We start from the raw sequence: 27,746 nt of genomic DNA on the forward strand, positions 1-27,746 counted from the left end.
AACAGCACAGTATGATGCAACGTTAGTTTGATATAAGATGTTCACCTTCAAGTCTCAAAAAGTGCAAAGAAATGGAGATGGAAGAGCCCAAAAGTCAGGGTCAGTCAGCCCAGCACAATTCCAAGGGATCACACCGTCATCTTTTTTAAAATTTCACATTTTGAAATGTAACCCCTCTGCAGCGCTTCACACCAGCAGACTGTAACACAAGCTTTTGCACCTCTGCTAACCAATTTCCTGAAGCCACAAGTAACTTGTGACCTGCAGGAAAAAAAAATTAATCAGCAGTGGTGAGTGAGTCTGTGTCTGTTTGCAGTAAGCCTGTATTGCTTGGAGCTCGGCTTTGCTGTTTTCCCACTCAGTGAAGAGTCTACTTATACAATTTAAGTGTCTTCTATTTTCTTAAAACAACTTCATGCTAACAATTATTGCTTAAGTAAATGTACAAAGCATCACCTCCTTTTATAAGTGGGAAAAATAAGGATGACAGTTTGGGGGAAAAAAATTGCATTGCATCCAATATTATACTTAAATACTGAAAAAAGACTTTTTACTCTTTCTCTGTATCGTTAGTAACACAGTGATGGTTGAATGTTCCAAACATTTGAACACCCAGAATTCCATAGAGCAGCAGAAAAAACAGCAGGAAGATAGATACACTCCAGATCTGTTCCCCAGATCGCCTGCAAAGCAGAAAAGTGACAAAAAGACTTATGTCAGTGTCAGATTTATCATTGTACAACTATCTATAAAAAGTAAGGAGAAGAGAAAGAGAAATGTTGATGACAGTGTTGTACTTCAGAATGTTGGTGATGCGGGAGCGAGGCAGCTCGAAGCGGAAGTAGATCCTGAAGGCCCGGATCATGATGAGTGCTCGGGGGATTCTCAACATTCCCCATGGAGACATCTGATCCACAAGCTCTGCTATTTCAAACACCTAAAACAAAGAGGAATTGATTGACAAGAAGGAAAAACTAAATATAATGCATTGTTTTATATCAATAAAGAAAATAGCAATAAATAGAAACAATGTAATAGTAATGGTAAATGTTGCAGTATACCTGCAGTACCAGCGACACCCAGATGAAAAACACCATGAATCCATCAAACATACACCAGCGATCTTTCACATAGGAATTATCCCCCTGTGGGGAGCAACAGAAAACAGTGAGAGAAAAACTGGTCAAAAAAAGAGAGAAGACTTGGAACAGTAGGAAATACAAATGACTCAATGAACTGAATATGAGCATCATCATAATCCAAGGCCATATTGTTCAAGAAAGCTGATGAATTCCAACAACTACAAAACACCCTGTGATGTTTTAAGTTTTTCATAATACTCGTCTTTACAGTGCAGAAAATTGCCCATATTAAGTGCTAACCATCACCTTCTGAGAGTCTGACAGAGAAAGCTTTTACTATGATAAAAAGCCTTTGTGTGAAAAAATATTAATCACCCACCAATATTCAAGAAAAACAGCAAACAGAATTCAAAATTGCTGTGCCCATTTGACAGACTGACCGCAATACTCGAACAGCCATGTTTTCAATATGATAAGACAAAAAATTAATAAGCCCCTGAAGTGTGAACAAACTGAAATGTCACAAGGGCAGCAAAAACGGGCATACTTAATTACCACTTAGAGAGAGAGCTCTTAGGAGGTCAGTCTTCCACAGGAAGCAAAGCTGCAAATAGGAGGGTGTGTTCTGAAACACTCTCCAGATAAGGACCATGTTTGATTACACACTGACAAGAACAAAGGCATGCAATTACTTTACCACGCCGTGTGAAGCATTTGTTTTGCGCAGGCACTTTAAACAACTAGCTACAAAATACAACTTCCGAGTGTCAATCTAACAGTTATAGACATGATGAATACATCCACTCTGGCATACTTTAAAATACAAACTTAGAAACCTAGAAATTCAAATGTCACATTTGTGTGCGTCATGTAGAGAAGCTGAATTTTACCTGACATTCACAGAAAAGCTACAGGCAAATACGTCTCCATTTCACAGACAAAGAGGGGTTTTTATCTGCGTTGTAGAACTAGATATACTAGATAAACAATACATTGAGAGAAGGACGATCAAATGTTCCAGTTTTGTTTTGTTTTTTCCTTGTGACTGGTGATTCTAAATTTGTGTCCCCTTGTGCCTCCCTGCTTGTTATCCTTGATTTGCCAATTAAGCTGTCCACACTTTTTATGGCAGTAATTATGGGCCTTTCATCTGCCAGCTGTCTGTTCCTGGATGCTTCTACAGAACATTATCTGTCCACCTCACGTTTGAATTGTGTTGATTCATCTGAATTTACAGCTGAATACAACCAGTAAGGTGGTTACAAGTGGTTAATATGGCCTCTACTATTTCAGTGGTCGTTAGGACTTCCCTTCAACCACTTGCTGAGCAGTCTATCCTTGTAGTTTGCTTATATCAGTAATGGAGGGTTTCCCTCCACTGTCTTCTGTCAATATGCCCATAAGCTTTAATGTTGTTATATGAATTAGTTTATTGTGAAAGCCATGCCAATGCCTCATCCCATTTTGGCATTGAAAAGTTAGGCTTAACAGTCCTTGTGTAAAGTTTCATCCAAATTCACTCCCAACTTGGAAAAACCCTGCTAAGAAACACAAAACAACATGCACAAAATAAAATATGTAATTTTCCCATCAGACAAAAACAAAGCAAAACAGCTGAAACCATTTACTTGCTGAAATTCATGAAATGTCTTTGAAGCATGTCTTCTGTAACAGCAGCTCCTGAGCCACAATGAAACAGCATTTTCATTCCTTTGTTTGAGTTTCTGTTGCAAGTTTCCTTCAGTATTTTATTGTTAAATATTTCAGTACTCTGTCATGGAAAGTTTGCAAACAATGTGAATCAGTATTTTTTTTTTTTTTGTATCTTGATTTTTGTAACCTGCTTCATGTGACAATCTGTTAAAAAATTCTTCAGAATTCTGTCAGGAAGTACCTTGATGATTCCTCTGATGTGCATCTTGGCAATCATCTCGGCGGTGTAGAGGAACATGAGCAGTGTGTCCAGCGTAAACGTCACATACTGCAGAGGAGGGTAATGCTCAAATGTCTTGGGGGTGTTCATGCACACAGAGATGACACTGATGATGGCACAGGCCCGCAGCAGAGTGTGCACCCACTGTAGGAGGATGGCAAAAGAAGAAAGAACAACAAATTGTGCTTTAAAAGGTCCCATAGTTTACACTTCTTCTGTGTTTTATTTGAAGTGTTGATCCATAAGAAGATATGATTGTGGTTTTAAGCACAAAAACTAACACCAATGTAGTTTTACATCTCCTCTGTCAGCCTTCTCTCTGGAGCTCTCTAGAGCAATCAGAAAAGAGGCTCTGAGCCTCTCTTCTGATTGGTTGACTGTTTTCTGAATGATCAAATAAAAATATAGCACATTTCAGGTAAACACTCAGAGAAACCAAATCTTGTAAGGTTGTATAGTGGTTCCGGGCGGGCTGGGCTTGGGAAATGGATGAGAGTGGTGACTGCTTTGTTGTGACATCGCAAAGTTACAGAAGTGTTGATGGCTTGTTTTAATGCTCAGCTTCTGAATACAAGCTGCGTGCATTTCTCTGTGGACTGAGCCCTTTGATACTTTCACATTATTAATATAGCACCTAAACCAGCTTTACAATAAAAAAGACATGGAAATCTAATTTTATACAATATGGGACCTTTAATATTTGGTTATATTCTTTTCTGTCCAACTTTTTGGATAATCTTGCCCTATCTTTAAAACAGAATTTCAAGGGAAATCCATAAGGAAATGTCCCTTAAATATTTAAAATATCTGGCATGAATGGAACAGAGATGACAGCACAGGATTTTAGTGTAGTAAGCTAACTCAGATGCACATTTTCAGGAAGTACACTCACTGGTTTGTTGATCCAGAAGATGTCAGCACTGTCTGCAAGGGTCTCATCCGGCCCAAAGTCAGTCATGGGCTGGGCCTCGACCCGTGAGCTCTGTTTCCTCTTCAGCATGCTGGGGCTGGCCGTGCTATACAGAGAGTGGATCTAACAGAGAGAGGGAGGTGGACAACACAGTGACCAAAGCTAAATGAGGTACAGGGGAACACTCTGGCTGCATCCAAGTCTGGGCAGTGGCAGTACCACTTTCTGTCCAATCATGTGGATTATCATAAAATAAATAAATTTAATATATACTTTTGCAGCTCAGAGGCAAAGCAGTTAACTTGCCATACATGGCCGCATTAACAGTAAGTGACTTTAAAAGTATCAGTGCACTTCTTGAAAAATGAATAACTGTACAAAGATTAGGTTAAACAATATGTAAATATTGTATTAAATAAGCTGTGTATCAATAGTGGCTTCTGGATGTAATTACATGTAGCATTAAGCTTTAGTAAACCGTTAAGTGTATTCAACAAAGTAAACTACCCTGACTTGAATTGCCAGAACAGAGGTGTGTCCTTTAAAATTAAACAGGTGTTGCATTATTGAATGGCCACCGTGATACACAACGTAGCACACATGGAACACAGGACAAGTGTATTCACATTGGAACAGCTCCAGTGACTTACCATTCGAAAAGATCAAACATGATCTTCATCGTATTGAACACCAAGGCGCCAGTAGATTAAGCTGTGTAACCTACTGTACAGTTTGAGTTGGTGTTAACCTGCAAATGTCCCTGTTTGTGTGTGTGTGTTTGTGTGCATGTGTGTATGCAGAAAAAGAAAACTGTACAGGCCGTTTCAACTTAAGAACACAAGAAGAAATGACACTCTGAATGGAGACAAAGCGCACATACCAAAGGGAAAAGTAAAGCTGAAATTGCTCCAGCACTGCACATAACATGCGATCAGGCATACCCTGTAAATAACACACAACAGTTAGTCAACATTATGGCTTATATGGTGTACAGTACACTACCCACATCTACAGTACGCTCATAGAGACAGGAATGCCCACCACGTCTGACATCAAGGCATATATGCGACACACTCTGTGAGTGACTGAGGTGTTGTGGAAGAAGAAGATGGGGTGGAGCAGGGCCAGGGGACTCACTGTGAGGCTCCTCATTGGTGCGTTCATCCCCAGGTCACAGAGGGGTGGAGAGACCAACCAGAGAGAGAGACTAGAGATGCAAAAAGGAGAATGTCCTAAAGGCCTGGAGGTCCTGCGGCAGCAGTCAGTGAATGGTAGCAGTCATAAGAGCAGTAAAGAGGGGTGAGAGAACATATTCACAAGTGCTGCAAGGTGCAGCTGCAGAACATATCTATGCAATTCACTTGGTCCACCCAACTTACATTAAAAACATATTTTCTCTCTTACCTCCAGTGGTATATAGCCATGCAGATAGTTCAACTTATATTTTGTCCAGGTTTTAAGAAAGGTAAATGTGAGGTCCCTGATGCCACCCAAATGCGGTGACATTTCAAAAACATTAAATTCGAAAGACTAAATCGCTTTTACCCTTGATAATCAATATATCACACTGCCAGAGACTAGTTGTAAATGTTATATTTTACCATTAGCATCAAAGAGATGTGTCTGTTAAAAGAAACAATTAAGTGTCATTTTTCAAAGCTGTGAGCATCACAAGCTAATTTCCATTCACCTTCACTTAACTGTGATAGAGGCAAAGATGTGAGAAACAGATACCTCATCATTTACATTTACTCATTTGGCAGATGCTTTTATCCAAAGCGACTTCTGAGGGACATCACTAACGCTTCAGTGCAGTCGGAGACCTTGGCGTAAGTACTAAGTACTACATCTATTTAATAAGTGCAAGGAGAAGATACATCTAAAACTATCTGCATGGCTACATAGGTACTGTATGTAAGAAACTGTGTGTTTTGTAATTTAGGAAAACGTAACCTTCAAGAAAAATAGCATTGAAATATAGTTCAATATTACGAGATAGTGAGGGTGTATCACTGGAAGAATGAAACTACAAAACTTTAAATAACCAATTCAATTTATAGAAGTCTAAGCTCATTTCAGTGTCATCGACACAAACACAAACAATCTGGAAAAAGAAAGGTTTCAGATTTAATTTTATGTGCTGCCGTCAATGAAATGTGTAATATCACAAAGTGAAAGTCCTTGTCCTTACATTTTTCTTTTTTTTTTGTTGTTTCTTTTAAAAAAAATTTTTATATAAAACTAGTGAACAAAGAGAAAATGAACAGGTAGCTGTTGTCACAATCAATATGTTAAAAAGAATACCTGAATTGAATAAATTAAATTAAATATTAACCTTGACTGTTCTGAACTGACTGAAATTTAACAAATTTAAAGTGACCTCTAGCCAAAACCTTAATGATAAAAATGTTTGTACAACTTAAACTTACTTTAAAAAGTAAAAAGAGACTAAAACCTCTTACTTAGGATGAGAATGCAGATAGAACAAAGTAACTGTATCACCCTTGTTTCTTTTTATGGTTTTGCCAAGAAAAGAAACTGTCCATCCTATAAACCCCATGTAGTTAGAAGCAATTTCCCAGTGTAATTGCTACACTTAACATATGCAGATGGAGACATGAGGAAGAGTGAAAACAAAATTACAGGGTCTAAGTGCTATTATGTGGGAGTATAGGTGGCAAAGACTGCAATTACTTTCCCATTTGGAGAAAGGACATGTTCCTCACGGGCAGGATGCGATCACTGGGCAGATTAATTGTAACTGTGAGTATTTGTTGGAGGATGCTAACTTTCTTAGCTGAAGTTTTCTTCTTAAAGAGTACTGTGACAGTATCATCTTAATTACAACAGATGAGAGAAAGTTTGGTACATGTGGGCAGCACATTTGTACAGTTATTTAATTCTCCACCATAGCCTAGAGTGAGACTTAGGTATTCATAACTGGCCTAAAATAGGTGGACTTTACCAAAGTTTATGAAAAGACATTTCAAAGTAAATATACACTCAACATAGGTACACAGTGACCACATTAACATTAACCACTCTTTTCATTTCTACTGATTTCATATAAAGCTCCATTAATCTATATTTTTTTACATGAACAATGAATGTGTAATGTGAAAGGTACCATTTGAACACACACCACAAGAGCACACCAAGTTGTCATCCTACTCCAGCAGTTCTACAGAGCATTTTAGTGTATAGTTAGTGTGTTGTTTTGGTTTTACGGTACACAAATCCAGCAGCAGCAGGCAGACGGTTTAGCAGCATTTAGCAGATAAGGGACCAGATAGCTGGATATTTCCTTCAGGGCATGGTGGAGGCCAAGACAGAGCTTAAATGAGAGTGAATACTCATGGTTGCTATAGGCATGACTCCAAATGAATGCTTGATGTGTAACTATATAGGGTGATAATATACATGTCAATGCTTTATAGAACAAATTTGCCGTCTCTGCCATTTGGTGCTGGGCAGGTAGCACACAGTGGTTTATCAGAGCTTTTCCACTGAGAGTAGCTACCTGCTGCATCTGAAAATGACCATGATGAAAGCAGTGAGAATGAACCAACACAGTAGTGTGTAGTCGTGGGTTGTAAAACCAAAATAAATGCTACAGGTTTAGTGAAGTCAGGTGATCTCAAAACGAACCAGTTGAGGCAGACGGCAGCCCACCCATTTTTGTTGAAGGCTTCTTCCTGTAAAAAGGGAGTGTTTCCTCCCCCCTGTCGCCAAGTGCTTGCTCTTTGTGGGAACTGTTTGGTTTCTCTCTATAACAAAGTGAGGTCTTGACCTTATCCTCTAAAGAGCTTTAAGATAAGGTATATTATGATTTGGCGCTATACAAATAAAATTGAATTGAAATGAATTGATAATTCTCTGTGAAATTTTTACTATGACCTTTCACATTACACAGTCATTCAACCAATTGTTAATATAAAAATATTGAATGGAGCAGCTCTAAAAAAAAGCAGACATTTCTGGGTCTAACTTATCCAGACATTATATAGATGTACAGTAAATAGATATTTAAGTATTAGGATAAACATTGTGATTTTTGATCATGTCAATATCATCCACCCCTGACTTTTTACTGTATAAGAAGGTTGTCAGAGCCACAATATATTTCATTTACTTACTGTCATTAACAACCTACGTCTTTAATTCACATTTTTATTAATGAATGTCTAACAACATTCAAAACATTGTCAGCTGCAGTGTTGTACGCGCATTTCAGAAAGATTTTCAGATTGAAAACACTCCACAAGGTGATATTGACATTACCTTAACAAAAATCAATCAAATCAATATTGGTAATTTTGTGAGAACCAATATCTGGAGCAGTTAGGGTATTTAAAGGCCCCACTATGGCTGACCCACTGTGGCCTCACAGGCTTCAATGGACAAAAGTGAAATCCTAAAACCATGTTGGGAAACTGATCAGCCTCGTTAACAACATATGACAAGATGAACACAACTGGATGTCAATCAAGGAATGTAGGCCTTTATCCGTAAACCTGAATGAATGACACCGACTGAGCCAAGGTTACTATGGAAACGGATGAGAGCTAAGGTGCTACATTGGGCCAAAACAAGCTAAACACAGGAAGTAAACAAAAAATGTGGGCAAGCATAGGTCCTTAAAGAAGCTAAAATGTTACGTGACAACCTGGCCACGTGATTCTGTAGCAAATACACGACAATATTTTTATCAAGGCCTACCCCGGAGGATGAGAATCTCTCCACTTCCTGGAGAACCAACATGCTAGCTGCCCAGCAGCACCAAGCGTCGGTGACGCTCGCATCCTCAAAGCACAACACCTGCATGTCCAGTTACATACACGGCGAGTGTTTAGGCTGAAAATAAGAAAACATAGTGAATCACTTACGAAAGGAGGATTTCCCTTATCCGCCGTGTCGCGTCCTGTCCATGACATCAGCTGTTTTCCGGGTGTGTTAGGCTCGTGTGGGAGAGTGCGGGAGCGCGCAGGTTGAAATCACATCCACAGCACCAGTGCTTGCAGCGGAGGCGCGCAGCCGTCTCCATGGTAACAGATCAAGGTCCCCAAGTTGCTGCATCACAACAGTCTCCTAAATACACTTATTTGCCTTGATCGTTCTCAGTTGGTTTAGTATTGTGATGATAAAATTTTGGCAGATTACCACCTCTGTTATAACCGAAATCTAACAAAGAATTCACAGGAAAAAAAACAAACATTTAACCTTTTTTTTTTTTCTAAAATTGCTCTACTTCTGTAGCCTATCATTAATCACTACAGAATGTTAATCTGTAAATGTTTTTATTCATTTCTTTAATTGTTGATGCTATTGTTTTAGTTTCCTGAAAACAAAGACAAGTGAAACAATCTTTTTATGAATGCATATGGCTGAAGTCTCCATAAATTATTGATCTGAATACAGCGCTGTCAATTCAACTCAGGGCAGTGAAGAGTCCCTTGAGATAAAAGGTGCAACTTCCACCTCAGCCTGCTGCTTTGTGTAGTTGACATAGGCTTTGGCCTGGGCCTGTAACAGGCAATTTAAGTGCTGCCAGAGTACAAAATGTGCAGATAGTTGTCTGCATATATTTATATGTCACATCCTGACAATTAACCTTTTTTATGCTGAATGGCTTAAAAACATGAAATCAATTCTGGGTGGAAATGATTCAAACCTCAGTTCTGGCTGTCAAGAAATGGCAAAATCATATACAAGCATATATTAAAAAATTATATTTATATTTTAACGTTGGAAGAGTCAATTTGTATATATTAGTATATACGTTTTATGAAACTGATATTAAAAAAAACACTGTTTAATGACCAATAGTTTGAAAAAAAACATTGCTAGTTGACTGATATTATGTGCCCCGGTCAATTACAATGATTCAACACTGTAGAGTGTATTACAAATGGTCTTATTGTCCAGTCCATCAATTCTTTTATTGAATAAAGTACCTATCATTTTTTTCATTTCAGTAAAATTGTTGATAATGTCCCATACCAGTAGGTGATGGTATAGTGTGCAAAAATCACCCCAGTAGGCAAGTGATAGCTAATACCTAATCTTAAAGTGAAAAGTGTAAGAAATCTGATACCCAACTTTTTCAGTGTTTACTATGTGAACAGGTGAATGAAGTTTGAGATTTCCTGATACCACCTTACTGGTGTAATTTATTTAAAATACATGAATGTTCTCAGCACATAGGGAGGAGTCTGGGGTGGTGGAGGACATTCAGGTACCAGCACAGTAATAAAAAGCATAGATGAATCAGGCAGTGTCAGTCAATTAATACGCCTTTCTCTCAGCAGACATTTTGACATTTCAGAGGAGGTGGATCTAATACCACTAACAAAGCCCAGTGAGCCATCATGCAGAACACCAGGTCCTCTGAACTGGCAAAACTTGACAGGATACAGCCATTGTTAATGTTAATCACACCTGTGCTTTTGTGCCACAATGTCAAAATGTCTACTGTGAAAAGGCTCTGAACAATCACAGCTTCAGTGCTCTGCCTCAAACAATGCTTAGCTCATTGTTTATGGGCAGCAAATCAAAGGTATTTTGCATGTTAATCCAATGACTCCACAGTTATATGAAAAACCAACTTGGTCCAAACATTGAGCCATATTGGGTTGTAATGCATTGGTTGTCATTGAATGGCAGGAAGTCTCTTGGGATTCACAAGGATTACATTTATGCATTCAAGTATCAGATCAGAGTATGAATCATAATTCTTGCAATATTGTTTTGAGCATGCTTGATCCTCCTTTGTATGTTGATGTGACATATAGGCCCTTTTCACAGACCACACTTTGACTTGTCATCACAGGGAAAACACATCTGTTCCTAATAACACTAACAGTTGCTCTTTTCCATTCAAGTGTCCCAGTAAGCTCTGACAATGACAAAGTGACGGAGAGCCATGATGTGCAATAGCATAGGATCCTGAATTCAGAGCAACTAAATGGGATTTAGCCATCATATTCACACCTGTGCTTTTCCTATTATGACAATTATGTCAAGCTGTCTTCTGAGGAAAAGGCCTATTAGCAGAAAGGATTGATTTTGGCTCTCATTTTTTATTAACAGCATCAAAAGGAAATATAGAAACAAAACTACAGCACCACAGAGAAATCATCTGGAAAACGGAGGGGGAAAAAGTGAAAGAAAAAAAAAACAGTCTGCTTCTAATTACATCTCAAACTAGTGACTTAACTTTTCATTTTGGCAGTTTTCCCCACTCCAGCTCCTGCCCAGGACTGTGTCTGAGAGTCAAGACTAATCAAAGGCACTTGTATGGAGAGGACTGTTGGCCTCTGAAGGGATTGAGCCAGTTCAGGCCAGCCTGCTGCTCTTTCTCTCCTTCTCTCTTTTTCTTCTCCCTCTCACTCTCTCTTCCTGTCCTGTCTGTTTAAGGAGAGCAAGACTGGGAAATTCCTTCAAGCTACTTTACTTCAGGTTTCTGTGGGATTTAAACATGCACACTGAGGTTTTGGTACAGTCCATGTTAGTGCCGTTGTTTCTGATTCTGCTCTCTGCCGTGGAGGACACTTTGTTACAATCGGTGAGGTGAGTTTCCACACAGCCCTTGTTGTTTCTTGTTTATTTTGGGGTAGTCTGGAGAGCAAGAAGGAAGAGGGAGGTGCAGAGTTTTGCTGACAAAGACAACATTTGGAGAGCACAATGTGGAAAAGTTTAGGAGTGCCTATACATGTAGTTTGCACTTGCATCTTTTTTTGTGCAGTTTCTTTAGGCTGTTTTACTTGCCAAATTTCATAACGCCGCATGCCAAGTCACAGGGTAAAAGTCTGCTTCTTCTTCATTTTTGACATTTGACATTCCAAAGCACTCTTTAAAACTTAGGGACATTCATTTATTTTCATTTGGACACTTAGCTGACATGAAGTATAACGATGTTATGACAGCTCCCATGGTAATGGGTTTGGTGCAAAAGAATCTACAGTGGCATTTTGGCTGGAGAAAGGGTTATGTATGTCAAGAGCTTTTACTGAGCCAGAAACAAAATTAAAACATCCAAAAAAACCTAATTCATGCAAAAACATATTAGAAATAATAAATATTTTTACTATAGCATACTTGCTTTTTGCTTATATATTTAACCCTAATGTTTTAAAACCTTTGATTTTTTTCAAAAAGTATTGCACTTAATTGGAATCAAGTGTGAAAATGGAAATTACAACATGAAGTCAGTCCCCAGAACTGGTTAAAATATGAATGCGAGAGATTCATTTCTGTTTATCTTGGCCTTTTACAGTGGAGCCCCCGTCAGCAGAACTGTAAATGTTGCCATGTGGATTTAAACTTAACTCAGCTGCAGAGGGGGTGTTTGCTCCAAGCAGGTGCACCAGTTGTGCCTGTATAATGATTCGACAGTACTGTGTATGTCCTACTGTGCAGTGCATGGTATTTATTGGACGAAGAGTAGCAAACACACACACATGCCTCAACACAGAAAAAGCAACAGTTCCCGAGCACTCGGGTTCACTACAGTGTTTCCCACTGACTTTCCCCATACATATCCCAAATAATCTCTAACTTGTTTGTTTACGTCATCATAACAACTTGACGGTGTGAAAAATCATAGGTGTGAAACAGTCAGCAACGAAGGTTATGCCTTGTAACGTCAGTGCTATGAGCACAGGCAAGCAGTGCTATATGACATGTCCATGTAATGCTCAGCCCACACGACATCTGCATACTAGGCTAACAATATATTAGCTTTATTTTTCTTAACCTATTTTTTGCCCTCTAATCAACCCTGTGATTCAGGGGACAAAAAAAGCCCCCAGGATCACCACAGGTTGATTTTTGCATATTGAAAGGTCACTTGATATGCTTTGGGGGCCAGAGACCTTTTCCCATACACTATAAAAATCCTCAGCCTCATCCTCATCTTCATGTAGCCTCTACAGATTTCTTTTTATCTTAACAAATTAATCTAAACCAAGATAAACTAAGCCACCCACAGAACAGTACTGGTGGAAAAAAACCTTATTTAATGTCTTTTAAAGGTTGAAAAGTGAATAAGAAAATTAGATAAGAACAATATGGATTCGGCTCCTGCTTTTCTGATATTTCATGCCATTTTAATGATACCAGTTCAAAGCAAAGTAACGTGTAACAGTGGCTTTTAATTCAACCTATTCTCAATTTGCATTTAAAGCGTTTGAAAAGCTGTTCAGTCAGATTCAGTGATGTGGAAGCGTTTCTAGCTTCGTTTGTTTTCCCATGATGTCTTTTGGATAAGAAAGTGCATGTCTGTGCTCAGGTGGCCATTAGCTTAACTCTTTTAGTTTTGATCAAATTCATTTTCGTGACTTTGCATGTGCATTTTTGAACAAATGTTGTGAGGTGGCATTAATTGGGTTTTGTCAGCTTTTCAGTCCTTACTGTCAACTTGGTTTGTCACAGCCCTAAAAGTAGGTAGCTTACTAAGCGTAAACGCAGCTCCAATATTTTCATAGATACACGCTCTCCCAGTCATGATGAGGATGATGATGATGATGATGATGATGATGATGATGATGATGATGATGATGACGACGTCGATGATGCTTTCACTCACATGAGGGTAGAATATTGATGGCCCTCTGCAATGAGTGGCATCAACATCGAGCCCTTGCTACATTCATTCTCACAGGGGCTGTGTGTTATAACACACAACAGAGCACACACACAGGGTGGACTAAAACCGTGCAGCAATTTTTTTCTTCTTTCCCAAGTGAGGGAGAAAAATGCATTAAGTTGCACTGTCCCCGACATAAAAGAACCCCTGTTGCTCTTAGAAACAAGAGATGGATTTGACTTACTAGTATTTTTATCACTCTGAATGAGCAGACGGGTCAGTTGAACCAACAGGGAGCACAAACTGCTCATCTACATTGCCAAGGTCAATGCCACTGACAAAGCTGTCTTAATAGATAGTAGTTTAAGGGAATCTCCTCAGTGGCTTCTTTGACAGAGCCTTGCCATAGAGGAAAAACTCACTGAGGGACTGACAGGGACACAGTTTTGAGAGTACATGGTGAAATACATACATGTCTTGCTGAAAAATAAGCGCCAGATTAAAAACAAACAAGAGAAAAGGCTGACATGCCTAGATCTGGTTTAAGCTACAGTGTTGTCTGAAGACAACTTTAATGGTAAAAAAAAAGAGATGGCCAAGGAGATGTCTCCTCAGTCATACAGTAGGTTTGGAACTCATCCTTTAAAATTCAGTTAAAAGTGTCACAAAAAATGCAAATTCATTTTCAGACGCCATCAGCAATGGCAGTTATCAGGCCTTCAACACTTAACATGCCCCACTTTCTTAGTTTAACTAAGAAACAAGCTGCAGTTAGACACGCCTTCAGTGCCAGAATAAGAGATTCCAGGTTTAAATGTAGGAGAAGAGAGATCATCACACTCCCTGCATTCAGGTTGGGGCAGTAAGTGTGATAGTGAAGTTTGAAATGGGACGATCCCCATTTTCTTCCATCATTGTCTTTCTTGCCATCTTCTGGATTACATTACCTCAAGTCCCATGTTGCTGCGGCTGAATTATCCTGCAGACCAAACAACCCTGACACCAGCAGTACAAGCTCACAGCAGACGTAGCAATCCTAATGAAGATCAGCCGAGACTGGAGCCTCAGGACAGGACAGTGTGAAACGGTGGAAGGCAGTCGGATTGTTGGATGTCATGTTGTCATGGTAAAGGACCAGGGCTCATGCTGATTAGCAGATACATTCAAAATTCAGTGTGCTGCTTGACAGAGGAGTTTGGTCAAGCCTAGAAAGGCCATCAGCGGGTGAAGCCAGTGTGAAATAGAACTTGTCAAACCTCAACATGACACATGGAACACACACATTCTGTATTTGATTTTCCTGGGAGTGTCAGGAACATTTTATCTGCTGATTGTTTGAAACGTGTCTACTGTTCCCCAAACTGGACAGCTGGCCAACATCAAGAGAGGGCAGGAATAGAAAAAGAATGTCAGACAGCGCCCAAATGAAACAAATCTCACTGAGAGACCCCATGGAGTCAAAACGAAGCTCAGGAACAGCTGCTGCAGTCTGCTCCGTGTAAGGTGAAGCTGTTTCTGTGCAATTTGGTTTATTAGCTTAATCCTCCACATTCTGTTTTGTGTGCGTGTGTGCATGTGTGTGTGTGTGTGTGTGTGTGTGTGTGTGTCTTGATATAAATTCAAGCGAGGTGTAAAACAACGACCCCATAGGTTGTCTACGCCAACGCCTTATTACGAGCAATAGTTACGTTTCACTGCTCTGCAACCTCTAGTGGCTGTAGTAATTATGACAGGAGCAAAGGAGGAATACAGGAGGAGGTTGTTTAACCGTGTGTTAATTATTATAACCATGATGACGAAAGTCTTCTAACCCTGAGAAAGTACTCAAAGCAGGATCTTTTCCTAAACCTACTCAGACCTTGACCATTCCACAACCTTAGCTATGTATTTATTATTGTTACCATGACGACCAAGGTCTAGTACATCTGCCGCTGATACTCTCCTATGGGCTATATCCAAGGGTAGGAACAAGCAACCAGTGTGGTCTAATTGAAATGCAATTGCTTTATATATATTGTTCAAATTTATATGTAAATGAAAATGAAACAGGAATGATCCTGCAGCTAGATACTAATCAAATGTTCACAGGGAAAAAACATGAGTTAAATGTTCATACTAAAAACACTATAACATCTTGAATAAGTCCTCTTTGATATATGAAGGAAGACATTTCTGCCACATCTGAGTGAAAACACTTTTGCTCAGCTGTGGTATTTTGTATTTCAAACAGACACAGGTGGTGTCACACTTGACCACTTGATTATCCTTGACCTCAGAAGTTTCCAAAGCTGCAGAACAACTGATCTTTCTTTCTTTTTTTCCCCAGACAGGTGGGTGGTGTGTGTAAACTATCCACAGAGTCATCCCTGCGCCGCTGCCGGACACCTGATGGCAAGATCTGCAGTGGGAGGGGCAAATGTGACTGCGGCATCTGCATCTGCGTGGCCTCCGATCCGGGGAAGTTCTATGGGCCTCGCTGCGAATGCCACGACTGGGTCTGCGCAGCACATAACGGGAAAACTTGCAATGGTGGGTGTACAATGATATATATATATATATATATATATATACATAGTGAAACAACATAACTAGATGGTTTGGTTTTATAGCAAAGTGTCAAAGCTGTTATAACATCGTCCTCTGGTCTTTTATTGGCATATTGTCCAATAACAGTTTGATTGTCCAGGTTTTTTAAAATGTCTACCATGTGACTCTGCAGTTGTGTACAGGCACACAGCTCCACATATCTTCAACTACTTGGGTGTGGTTATTGGTGATGGGTCAGTAAGTGATGCAGCAGATCTCTTTACGGTGGGCTCACTTCAGAGAAGCTTGGCAAATGTGCTCTCCAGCTGATGTTTACCGTCTGTTTCACCCAGGTGCAAGGAAGAATGGAAAGCTTAAGGGTGTAATCCAAAAACCCGGTAAATTTATTTAAGCTTTTAATATCCCATTCGTTTGATACTATTTCAAATAAATAAACATGTACCTCACAGACTTGGAGAGGATTTAGAGTATTTAGTTTCATCTGCATTTCTGTCTTTTATGCCGAATCCGAGGGGTGCGGTATTGTGTATTTGAGAACCCATATCACCTTGGCAGCACTTCAAAGGCTTTCGGTGGTAATAGACAGCTGGTTGGTTCACATAATGTTACCAAGGCATTCGCTTTTGCTGGGAGGTAGAGCTTTGAACTTTGCCTGTTGCCTGAAATTTTACAAGTTCTCAAAAAGAATAGTGGAGGGGGCATCGACACTCAACAACACGGTGCCCCAACTTTACAAGAACACAGAATTTTGACAACAAGGCTATTTGTATGGAGAAAATAAAGAAGTTGGTTATTTATTGAGCAGGCTGGACATAATCAGGTAAGCTAATTTATTAGACAGCAAAAACTAATGCAGTCCAATACAACAGTCCTGGAGTAAATTCTGCCTTCGTCAAGACAACAATGTTCAGTGTTTTAGGTGTAGATTTAACTTTATGGTCATTTTGGCTGCTGTACTTTGTGATGTTGCTTTTGTTAGGACTGCTGTAATCTTTATTTTTGTATAATCAAATGACTACAAGTGATGAAAGGGGCTGCTTATATTGATTATCATCTGACCCTGCACTCAGTTTTATCATTTATCTTTAACAGATTGTTTTGGTTTGGACTTAGGAGATATTTTTTGAGGTGCTTATCCTGAAAGCTGTGAGAGGTTGATCCCTCTATGTTGCTGTAAGGAAGAAAAAAAAAATCCTCATCTTTGTGTCCACTATGGTCACTGGGCTATGAGTGTCAGGGTTTGATGGAGTTATGTGTGCATCCAGAACAGGCCTAATGGAGATATGTGTGCGTGTGTGTGTGTGTGTGCGTGCGTGTGTGTGTGTGCGCATGTGAGGGGTAGAGTGATTTATTCGGGTAGACAAGTTGGCTGCTGTGAGGAGCTCATTATGGTTCAGCAGTCTGGAGTGAGAAGGCCCTGCTTCAGCCTGATAATGGGGTTTCACTCACTGGTACGCAGTCTGCAAATGGAACCTAGATGCATCAGAAGAGGAATGGGTTTTCACACCCAGACACACACTGCACACACACACACACACACACTCACAATGATTCTCCCAGCACAACACTCATGTGCACACACAAAACCAGCCACATACTCACACAGTCATATGTCCATGTGTATATAGGTTCCAACAATTACACTCAAAGCATATTGAGAATACCCCCCCACCCCCCCCCCCCCCCCCCCCACCAAGGCACCACATGGATTACAGCCTTCTCATATAGTGCATGAGGCATAACGGCTAGTGAGTGAGCTGAGAAAGATAAATTCGGACCCACACCCACCCCTTTGCTCAATGGCCCATGCGGCATGCATGGTCTGCTGTCTGAGATCGGCAGCCAATTTCTCTCCCTGCGGCTCCCTTATCTCTGCCTCTCACAACTGCCCACTGATAAGATCCAATAGATTTTTCTCCTTAGGGATAAACTGTGTGTTTTTCCTTTCCAAAAACATTAGCTTTTCCAGCATTGACTGGTTCTCTTACCTTGGACGGCATTCATGAGACTACCATTGGGCTCTGAATTAGCACATACCCATCCTCTTAGTCAGAGCAACAAGTCGAGCGGGACATAGAAGCTGGGGATGATACATTATATAAATTTATGTCTGAGCAATATGCCAATATAAATCAAATACTAATATGTTTAAATTATAGGTTGAGTTGTTGTCAACGTTGTTGTCATTTGGCATGTTGAAGAAAACCCAGGTGAAATAATTCCATTTAATTCTGGTTTCATTTATTTTATTTTATTTTTATTTCATGTGTAAGACTGCACAGTATCAGTCACCACAGAGCAAAAACTCCCTCAGTTCCATTGGTCTTTCCCTTTGTTGCATGGGTTTCTAATGGATGCAATCAACAGTCATGCAGGTCAACTGAACTGGAAGCTCTGTATATGTATCTGTATATAGATGTATACAGGAAACTGCCCGGGGTGTTCTTGCCCGGTCCATGCTGGGATGGACTGCATTATAGAAGCATATGGGAGCAGCACATTTACAAAAATGATTAGAAGAAAATGAATATGTCTCCATGGCTTTTTATTCTGAGCAACAGAACCCATAATATGTTCTTATTATGAGTTGCATTATTTTCACCAGAATAATAGTTAGCAGCACTCCTTTTTGTGATTTTGTGACATCAAGCATATCAAACTTAGAAATGACAATTTACAGTGGTACTTCTAAAAGCAGCAGCTGCTTCACCCACGTCATGAATTGTCTGCATGATGGGACTAACTGATTGGTTAACAGGATGGCAAAAAGCATTCTGGTTAATACCCTGTTCATTTTTCTATGTGACCTGTGGACAGTAATACTGCACATTACCATCTGTTCTAGCACAATACAATTGAAGGTTTTGTAATAGACCTCAAAAATCTTAAGTGTTTATTTTCTAAGGATTCACACAAATACTGGCGCTGTCACTCACGTGTTTTTCCTCCCTCCGGTACGTCCCACATTGTAGCAGAGCAACGGGTTGATGACCTGGACTAACATCTGTTCACCAACTGTGCAAAAACCTTCCTGTCATTTCAGTCTGCTGTTTGTTTTCAACTGTGTTTAAACCTCCCTGCTCTGTTTCCTCAGTTCAATTCTGAAAATAAGCCACAGTACAAGAACAACTAAACATTTGATCGTTTTTGAAGTTTTCAAGTAGAATATTTAACCCTCTGTAATAACTCCCCTGTTGTCATAAATGAAGATCAACGTGTCAAAGTTTCCACTCTCTTTTTCACAGCCTCCCCTCTTTTTCTTCCCTCATTGAATGAGCCACGTAAGATCGCTCTCCCCTCACTTCTGCTCTCTGCGTCTCTCTCGCTCTCTCTCTCTCTCTCTCTCTCTCTCTCTCTCTCCCTGCAAAGTGTTTACTTCTGGTTTGGGTTGAGACAGGCTGTGCTTCTCTGTGATTTACTGTATGGTCTTTTTCCATTGTCAGAGACACAGAGGGTGGCCCAGGGCGCAGCAGGCTTGCATTGTCCCACTGATAAAACACTGTGTAATCAACTTGTTAGTAATTACTGTTACAGCATTGAGTAGAATTAAACCATTATATCAAGACTGAATCCCTTAGTGAGCAATCATCTTTGAGTTCAGTCTTAATTGGAGTAAAATGAATCGTTTACTTGAGTTTTCCTTATCCAAGACTCTTAATACAGCAATGCAAAATGTTTGATCAAACGCGGGTCGGTGGCTCTGTCCCCCATCTCGGGTAACAGCTACCATCCCCCTTCAACCACTTATGTGGATTGAGGCAGAGAGCCAGGCAAGTCTGCAGTCCAGAACAATCTGTAACCGTCTGATGCTTTACGATCATGATTCTGACTATATCATATGTGTGTCCTCCTTACCCTATCTCAAAGGAGCAGTTGAACTGGGGAGGTGCAAGCATGAGAGCGAAAAACCTGGTGGATGGTTGTTTTTGGGTTCTCTTCTGTTGGAACACATTTTAGACTCTCTACCTTTCTCTCTCTCTCTCTCTCTCTCTCTCTCTCTCTCTCTCTCGCTCTCTCTCCCTCTCTCTCTCAGGCTATGGGTTTTCAGAGCCTCTGTTCTTTCCCTGGCTCAGCCCCTAGCCTCTGTGCCCCCTGCCAGAGTCAGAGAAGATCCCACCCAAGGGGGTTTTATGTCAGCAGCACATAAGAAGCCAGTTTGGCCAGTGCTATTCCAAATCAAACTCCTCCAGATGCACTTTTCCATCAGTATAACATAAGCTTATGAAGTTGCTTCCAATATGGACACATTATAGACAGATTATATAAACTAATCACGGGAGCAACTCGCTAATGGTAGTCTGTCCAAAGTGAATAATAGGTGAAATGCATCATTTCTGTTGATTTCCTAAAGAGAAAGAAGAAGAAGAAGAAAAAAAAAAACAGCTTTTCAGGACCCACAGTGGAATGCAGTCCTTGAGCCATTACAGCCCATTAAATTGTTCATCTATTTGTTTTTCTAGCACATATTTTGATGTGCTCTCACTTAGATATTTTGAGCTTTGCAAGGCAGTGTGTCTGTGTGGTGAGTCACCTAATGATTCCAGCGTGGGCTGCAAGGAGAAAAAAGCCTTTCAAGTCTGTCCGAGTCTACTAGTAAAGGACAATTTTGACCCAGAAGTTGAGAAGAAGTTTTTCTACATTGCTGTGATCAGTAATGCTTTTTATTATGGCCATTCTTGCTATAGATATTTTGTTAAATTACTGTGTCATTGTTTTGTATGAATGGATTTGCAGTATAGTACATACCAATGCACATATGCAGGTAGAGGGGGACAAGATGTGAAGTTAGGGAGTAACAATGTGGGAATTTTGGGGGGATTTTTTAAACTAACACACACAGGTTATAAAAGATCATCTACTGCTGATGTTGCCGGTGAACTGAGAAGCAGCTGAGACTGTTTAACTATTATTGAGGGAGACAAGGGTGGTTTCTGTCTCACCTTGTGCTTCTAAAGACGCTGTAAGTACTTGTTGTATCCCAAAGGTAGACCTGATTGTTTGCACCATATTTCCATTGTTCCCTTTAGCAGCTGGAATCTAAAGCACTAACCTGTGATGCTGGCCAGAGCGAATTAAAAAAAAAAACCTTTCAAGGTATTATGAGGTTATGAATTCACCCAAGTTGACAATTGAATGCCTTGGTGGAGAATTGTAGAAACTAGAAGGATGAAAGCGGGAGTTCCTCGTCCCGAGGACAGCACATGCAGAGAATGAGTTATTACCTGAGACAGGTGTCTCCTAGATCTTTTCCAGCGAACACGAGCTGACGTGCTGTCGTTTCACGCTCCACAACCCACAGGGAGAGGAAAGCAAGTAGCAATAATTACTCAGTGAAATGAGTATCATGTTATGGGGAATGTGATCCAAACAAAGTAAGTGGGGAAATGTCATTTGGAGAGGAAACATCAACTGCAAGTAATAAATGAGTATAGAGACAGTCTCAGGAAGTTTTTAGACGTGCAGTATGTGATGTATGTTTTGCCTTATAGGTTTGCTTATAATAGAAATCTCAGAATAACACCAAGAGTTACTGAAATGTTAATGATATAAGTATTTTCCTTTGACAGAGAGTAAATTACTTTTGGCACATGCGTTTAACCAGTAATTATTAAAGATTGCTGGATTATTATGTTCCATTCGAACCTATTTCCTTGTTTATCTCCCTGTCAGTATTATACCTGGTTGATCATTAAGCAGGGGTGAGCTAAATTCAAATCCAAAATTAGCGCACTGCATGAGTCACCGTCCTCTCCTTGTCAGCAGTTAATCATGGTAACGCCACATCACCTGTTATTACTGCCACTGATGCACCGTGTCTCCCCGACCCTCATTGGATGTATCCGTGCACTGGTCGAGACCTGACTGGCTGGGCGTGTGTGTCTGTTGGAGGAGTGTAGGAAGGACCCTGACACCCCAAAGCCATGGAGAATTACGGCTCTGGGAGCACTAGGAAAGATAAACAGTCAACAGACAGCCACCTTCCCACACACATAAACTTTCGCCTAACAGACACACAGAGGCCGTTTCATATGTCAGAGTGATTGTCAAGCAGAGATTAACGGGAGCTAGTGGGTGGCCGTGACTTTATAAGTGTGTTGAATTAAGTTGGAAACACTTTAATCTAATTTTGTTTTATGGGTGAGCTATCGTCTGGTAAAAGACAAAAATAATTAAATAACTTAAATGATAAATCAAAAATAAACAAACATTTTTTTTTATTTTATTCAGATTATCCCCATAAATCTGTGCAGAGTGGAGTCTACAGTAGATTTTTTTTTAATGCAACAGTCAAGAATTAGTAATCACTACTGGAAATTACTTTGTTTTTGATGTGTATGACTGTTTTTGTATTTTACTATGCAGTCTGACAGTGTCTGCTCCCAGAGGGGCTACAGTAAATCTGGATAAGAAAACATGTAGTGTAGAGAGCAAGTAAGAGACTGCAAGTTTATCTGTAGCTCATGAGATTTAAAAACAAATCTATTAAATGTTGAACTTTGTTAGATTTTTTTTTTAAATCTCTATTTGTACATAGATGAAGGTCCTATTATCACAGTAGGATTTATTATGTAATTGCCAGCAGAAAGTACAGTCTTAATTTAACACCTTCATTTTAACAGTTTGCATGACAACAAATATTTGGAAGTTTTTATTTATTTTTTTAAATCAATTTATCTTCCTCAGAAGTGTATAGTCCCTGTGGAGCAGCTTTCTTTGAGGTGCACTTTCCATATTCTTCTCTTCCTGGTAACTGTTCCCGAGTGTCCCCTGAGACATATCGATAATGAGAAGAGACAGGGGACTTGCCTGCTGTTAATGACTGATGGATAGTCCTTGAAAAGGACACCACATTTACATGATGAACGAGTCAGGAAAATGATTGAATGTGACATACAAGGCCCCTTGCTGCTAAATGCAATAGGAGCAACATTTATAATAACTTGTCAACAGCCCTCATTTGCATCATATGATTCCTCCTGTTTCTCATATTGCTCACTGCGGCCATCAGAACGATGAGAAATAGTGACGCCAAACTGCCTTTGTAGGTCCCCTGAACACTTAACATGGTATTGCTCTCTCTCAGTGCTTGAAGCGGAAGCCAGTATGTCATCCTGAAATGTTGTAACAAAAAGGTTTGTATCGCAAATAAAACAGAAACATATAATGGAAACATGCCTGCTGGCTCGCTATATGTACATTTATGCATCTCAAGGGAAATGTAGAATATTTCACATACATTAAAGAGAGTCACTAGGGAGTACAATGGGTCTGTTATAATAATTAAAAGTCAAGGGGCCAATGAATCCTATAACTCTTATTCCAGTACTCTCCTGCTCACGCAATGCCATCATATTCATTTAAGAAAACACTTATGTGTGTCCTTGTGTATATAGGGCGATTTGAAGCACTGGTGATGGGAATGCATTTCAGAAGTGATGAACGGCATGTGGTCCATTGTGTTTCCCTTCAGACCGTGGATACTGTGACTGTGGGACGTGTGAGTGCGATGAGGGCTGGTTCGGAGATGCCTGCCAGTTCCAGGAAGAGTGTAACCTACCCAGCAAGAAGAGCAAAGAGCTCTGCAAGAATCCACAGGGGGTGGTTTGCTCCAACAGAGGTAGTGCGAGCACACACGCATACCCACACACACGAACACAAATAACGAGTCTTAGTGTGCAGTTGCAAGAAAAGACACTCAAGCATGAACAAACACCTGCGTCAGACAAACAACCAGCATTGCTTTCTCACAGACACATACGTATACACACAGCACTTACATAAAGTCAACAACTTTTTTTTTTTAATAATGTCTTACTCACTTTCTTATACGTCATCAAGTCTGTAGTTGATACATTTGTATGAGTTATTATATATCATATATATATTATATTATTAAGTGGCAATAGACAACTTTCCCCCCTAGGGTTTCCAAGTAGTATTAATGTTGGCGCTTCTTGCTGTCTTAAAGAAGAATATAATATGATTCACCACCACACACCAAGGTCACTGTTATTTGTTTGAAAAATTTGTTTCTGGCAACGAGGCTCTTTTTCTTTTGTTGGCTAGAGTTTCCACAGTTATGGTTGTCTCACTGTCCACGATTTCCCCTACCTGGGGAAAGCTACCAATAGCTACCCAGGAAAACAAAAGCATTATTCTCTATTCGTTTTCCTGTAAGGGAACCAATCTAAATGCCATTTGTGTCATTATTCTATAACCATTTCATTGTGGAATCAACATTTACTTCATAATGTAAAAAAAGTTGTCAATTGTCGCTTAAACATAATTATTATTAACCATAATAAAGCCTTTACTTACAACAATTCCACAGTTAAGGCAGATACTTGTGATCTCTTTGCTCTCACACACATCTATGAGTATGAACAATTTCTCTTTAACAAACACAGGTACATTAAATAAAATAAATTAATGCATGAAGGAGCATCAGTGAGAAGATTGACATCTTGATCTAACAATAGTGTAAGTAGCCTAAGTATTGATAATTCACTTTGGTCTTAACTCTCACAAGCCAGAGCATATTTGATGCACACAGCCCCAGTTTGTGTTTTTATCTCTGTGGACACATGATTAAGCATTAGCACACTGAAGACTCACAGTGTGAGGCGATGTCTGGGCTGAGGTTGTTTTCCACACACTGACAGCCCCTCACCCACCTGGGCTTAACCTCACCACTGGCCCGCAATGCCTCCAGCTAAATGAAGGATAAACGTGTATTTGTGTGTCTGCTTGTGAGCTTGTGTGTGTCTCTGAAAGCATGTACTGTACAGTATGTGGCCTGTTTGAGCGTGTAGAATTGCAGATTTATTCACAGCATGTAGTTGTCTAGCCTTCTGTCCCTATAGCGCATCATTTTTAAAAGCCCCAGCAGACACATGCACACACACACACACACACACACACACACATGCGCACACGCACAAACACACCTTCAGTAGTCCGACAGCACTCTGTTGGCACATGATGCACAGACGGTGCCTCCAGAGCACATCTGCAGACAAGCTGGGTTCTTGTTCTTAAAGTGCACTGCATCAAAACATACACACATCCTCCTATCCACTACCTCATACTGTGAACACACAACACACATCCACAAACCTTACTCTAAACTGTGTCTAAAGCTGATATCTTCCATAGGCACCTGCCAGTGTGGAAGCTGCATGTGTGACAATAAGGACAACAGGGGTCTGGTGACAGGACGTTTCTGTGAGTGTGACGACAACGAGTGTCTGGATGAGGACACTGGAGAGGTGTGTGGAGGTATGACTCGCAGCCGCTGTCTAACACTCTCACTCCTCCCCAAAACAGCACTGGCACCTCAATTTAACATATGGTTATTCAAGGACTACCCATCCTTGTCACTCTATCTTGGCTGACCTATTGAATCATGTGTTAGCTGCTATCAATGGGGTAGTTCTATATTTGAACGACTGCTTAAAGGAATACTGCCACAATTTGTTGATTTGCTGTCTGAAATTTTGAGAATATTGATGTTGATTTACTGTGTAGTTAACCCCCTCCTGAACAGCAATTGTTCAACCATAGCTTAGCAACTGTAACTAGGCACATGAGGCCTGTCAAGTTCTCAACATGCTAATGGTGGTGTGTCTCAGATTATAGAGTTTAGGCTGTCTGACTTTTAATTGGCTTTAATTGGAAAGTGAAAGATATGAATTGAAAAAAGTAACAATAACTCATAACTCTTACCTTTAACTCTGAACTAAAAGCTAACTGGCTCTACCAGCTGCTCATTTATGTTTTCTAGACGGATTATCAACGGGTGTCTTTTTAGCATTGTTACACAGCACTGAGTTAACCTGGCATTACATACTGTATGTAGTCATTAAATACATATTTATAGTATTTTTGTAGAGTTCTAATTTTCAAACAAGTCAGGTACAAACATTAAAAAGTCTGCTATAGAAACAGTTTCTAACTTGTTCGTGGAGTTAGTGTTTATCATCTAACTAGCTAATTTACTCGTTAGCTAGCTAGATGAGAAGATTAATAATCAAGCCCTCTGAATAGTGTTAGTTTGTTCAGGTCCACACAAACATTATTTCTCACATGTAGCCCTGAATGGCCAGACTCTAAATCAACATAATGCCCTTTATACAATTTGAAATGAGAAAAGATGTCAGCTGCACATGTCCATGAAGGTTAATTGGAAATTAGCATAGTTTGACCTGTCGTGTCTCCTGCATTTGATGGTGTTATGCTCTAATCTGGGCTCCCCACAGGTTTTCCAGTGTGTGCTTGTCTGTGTTAATTTGCCATTCATAATATAATTCTGAAAAACAAATTATTGAGTTTGCTGCTTATCAGGTCTTTGTAAGAAATACATCAGTTGTCTTAATTTGTCAGTTTTGTCAAGCAAAACAAATAAATGCAGATACAATCAATCTTGCATGTATTGTTTGTAAAACATGTGACACGAAAATTTGATTAAAGAAATTATCATTTTGGAAAAAAGAGGGCATCTTCTCTGGTTTGGGTTGGCAAAAAAAAAAAGTTAAATTGTTGTTTTGTATTTACACGCCCCTTTTAAAATACTAAAACCTGTACATTTAAATTAGTAAGAATCTGTGAAATCTGTTTACACAACTGTAAATCTGTAGCACCTACTGATCAACTGTTGCATGTGCGTTCTGATCTGCTTCCAGGCCATGGCCAGTGTTACTGTGGAAACTGTTACTGTGCTGCTGGTTGGCATGGAGACAAATGTGAATTCCAGTGTGATATCAGCCCATGGGAAAGCAAGCGGAGATGCACATCTCCAGATGGCAAAATCTGCAGCAACAGAGGTCTGTTTACCTGCTTCAAACCAGTATACATCCCTGGTATTCTGGGATTCTAGTTTTTTAATTATTATTTATAAAATATTAAATTACTCTAGCAAATTTTAAATGTAAATATTACCATAGATTCACAAAGCAATTTAATACTTGAATAAGTATGGCCAAGTATTTTTATGTTTGTCACTACAGCCTCAACACTCATTACAATCCACCTTATCACAGTTACAATTTCAATGGATTGTATTGTGTTGCTTGGAAACAGGAAACAAATATAGTAATGGGGTTAAGTTAATTTCCCATCTGTTGTCTAAGATCATTAAGAGGAAGAAAGACACTTTTTTGGATCTGTTTTAGTTTCCAACATTGTGCTACATCCTAGAAACCTCTCTACTAATAATGTTTGTTGGGTCTTTGTTTTTGCTATTCTCATGTCATTAAGATCCTACATAATTTTTGTGGAATATGTGGTCTATGTGTGAAATATTATTTCCAATGTGGAGCTGGATGATTAAGGTTATTTCAGGGTATAGCTTCAATATAGCTCGAGTGATCCTGCGGGGTTTCAGTAAAAAGCTCTCTAAAATTAATCACAGTGGACTGGCTGAGGGTTGGCTAAGTGGTAGGGCTAAATGGTAGGCTACATGGACAGAGCCCCATCACAGAGCTGCGATTTATGGTTAAGTGCACAGCTGACACAGCATGAGCAACCATCGAGAGGCTGTTCATGGTGTAATGGCACATTGTACTCCTCTTTAGTCTAGAAAAGGGCAGACAAAGACCAGACGATCCCAAGAGTTAGGAAATATGTCTGCAATTGGAAAAGGAGCAAATATGTATTGTTCCTGGTTTTGGCTCAACCTAAACACATTTT

At 39.8% G+C, this 27,746-nt stretch overlaps 2 protein-coding genes across 5 annotated transcripts in view; one reads left to right on the top strand and one right to left on the bottom strand.

Moving 5' to 3' along the window:
• nalcn (sodium leak channel, non-selective) overlaps positions 1 to 8,874 on the bottom strand; it is a 69,412-nt gene extending 60,538 nt beyond the window's left edge. Inside the window, exons 1-8 of one of the 3 annotated variants that reach the window (XM_022740692.1) lie at positions 8,812 to 8,873; positions 5,063 to 5,174; positions 4,806 to 4,867; positions 3,908 to 4,048; positions 2,977 to 3,159; positions 1,062 to 1,145; positions 798 to 937; positions 555 to 683 (exon numbers count right to left, since the gene is read on the bottom strand). In XM_022740692.1, the coding sequence (XP_022596413.1) occupies positions 555 to 683; positions 798 to 937; positions 1,062 to 1,145; positions 2,977 to 3,159; positions 3,908 to 4,048; positions 4,806 to 4,847 (719 nt within the window). In that variant the 5' untranslated portion in view covers positions 4,848 to 4,867; positions 5,063 to 5,174; positions 8,812 to 8,873. Of the gene's footprint in view, positions 1 to 554; positions 684 to 797; positions 938 to 1,061; positions 1,146 to 2,976; positions 3,160 to 3,907; positions 4,049 to 4,805; positions 4,868 to 5,062; positions 5,175 to 8,644; positions 8,725 to 8,811 lie in introns of those variants that run through there. The other 2 variants (XM_022740693.1, XM_022740691.1) reach the window with 2 other exon arrangements.
• A 2,340-nt stretch (positions 8,875 to 11,214) lies between these two features.
• The window catches only part of itgbl1 (integrin subunit beta like 1), a 41,413-nt gene continuing 24,881 nt past the window's right edge, over positions 11,215 to 27,746 (top strand). Inside the window, exons 1-5 of one of the 2 annotated variants that reach the window (XM_022740462.1) lie at positions 11,215 to 11,494; positions 15,838 to 16,040; positions 23,530 to 23,676; positions 25,215 to 25,337; positions 26,741 to 26,881. In XM_022740462.1, the coding sequence (XP_022596183.1) occupies positions 11,403 to 11,494; positions 15,838 to 16,040; positions 23,530 to 23,676; positions 25,215 to 25,337; positions 26,741 to 26,881 (706 nt within the window). In that variant the 5' untranslated portion in view covers positions 11,215 to 11,402. Of the gene's footprint in view, positions 11,495 to 15,837; positions 16,041 to 16,300; positions 16,436 to 23,529; positions 23,677 to 25,214; positions 25,338 to 26,740; positions 26,882 to 27,746 lie in introns of those variants that run through there. The other variant, XM_022740463.1, reaches the window with a different exon arrangement.

Source organism: Seriola dumerili, unplaced genomic scaffold (genome assembly GCF_002260705.1).
Source record: "Seriola dumerili isolate Sdu_G_001 unplaced genomic scaffold, Sdu_1.0 BDQW01000052.1, whole genome shotgun sequence".
NCBI lineage: Eukaryota > Metazoa > Chordata > Actinopteri > Carangiformes > Carangidae > Seriola > Seriola dumerili.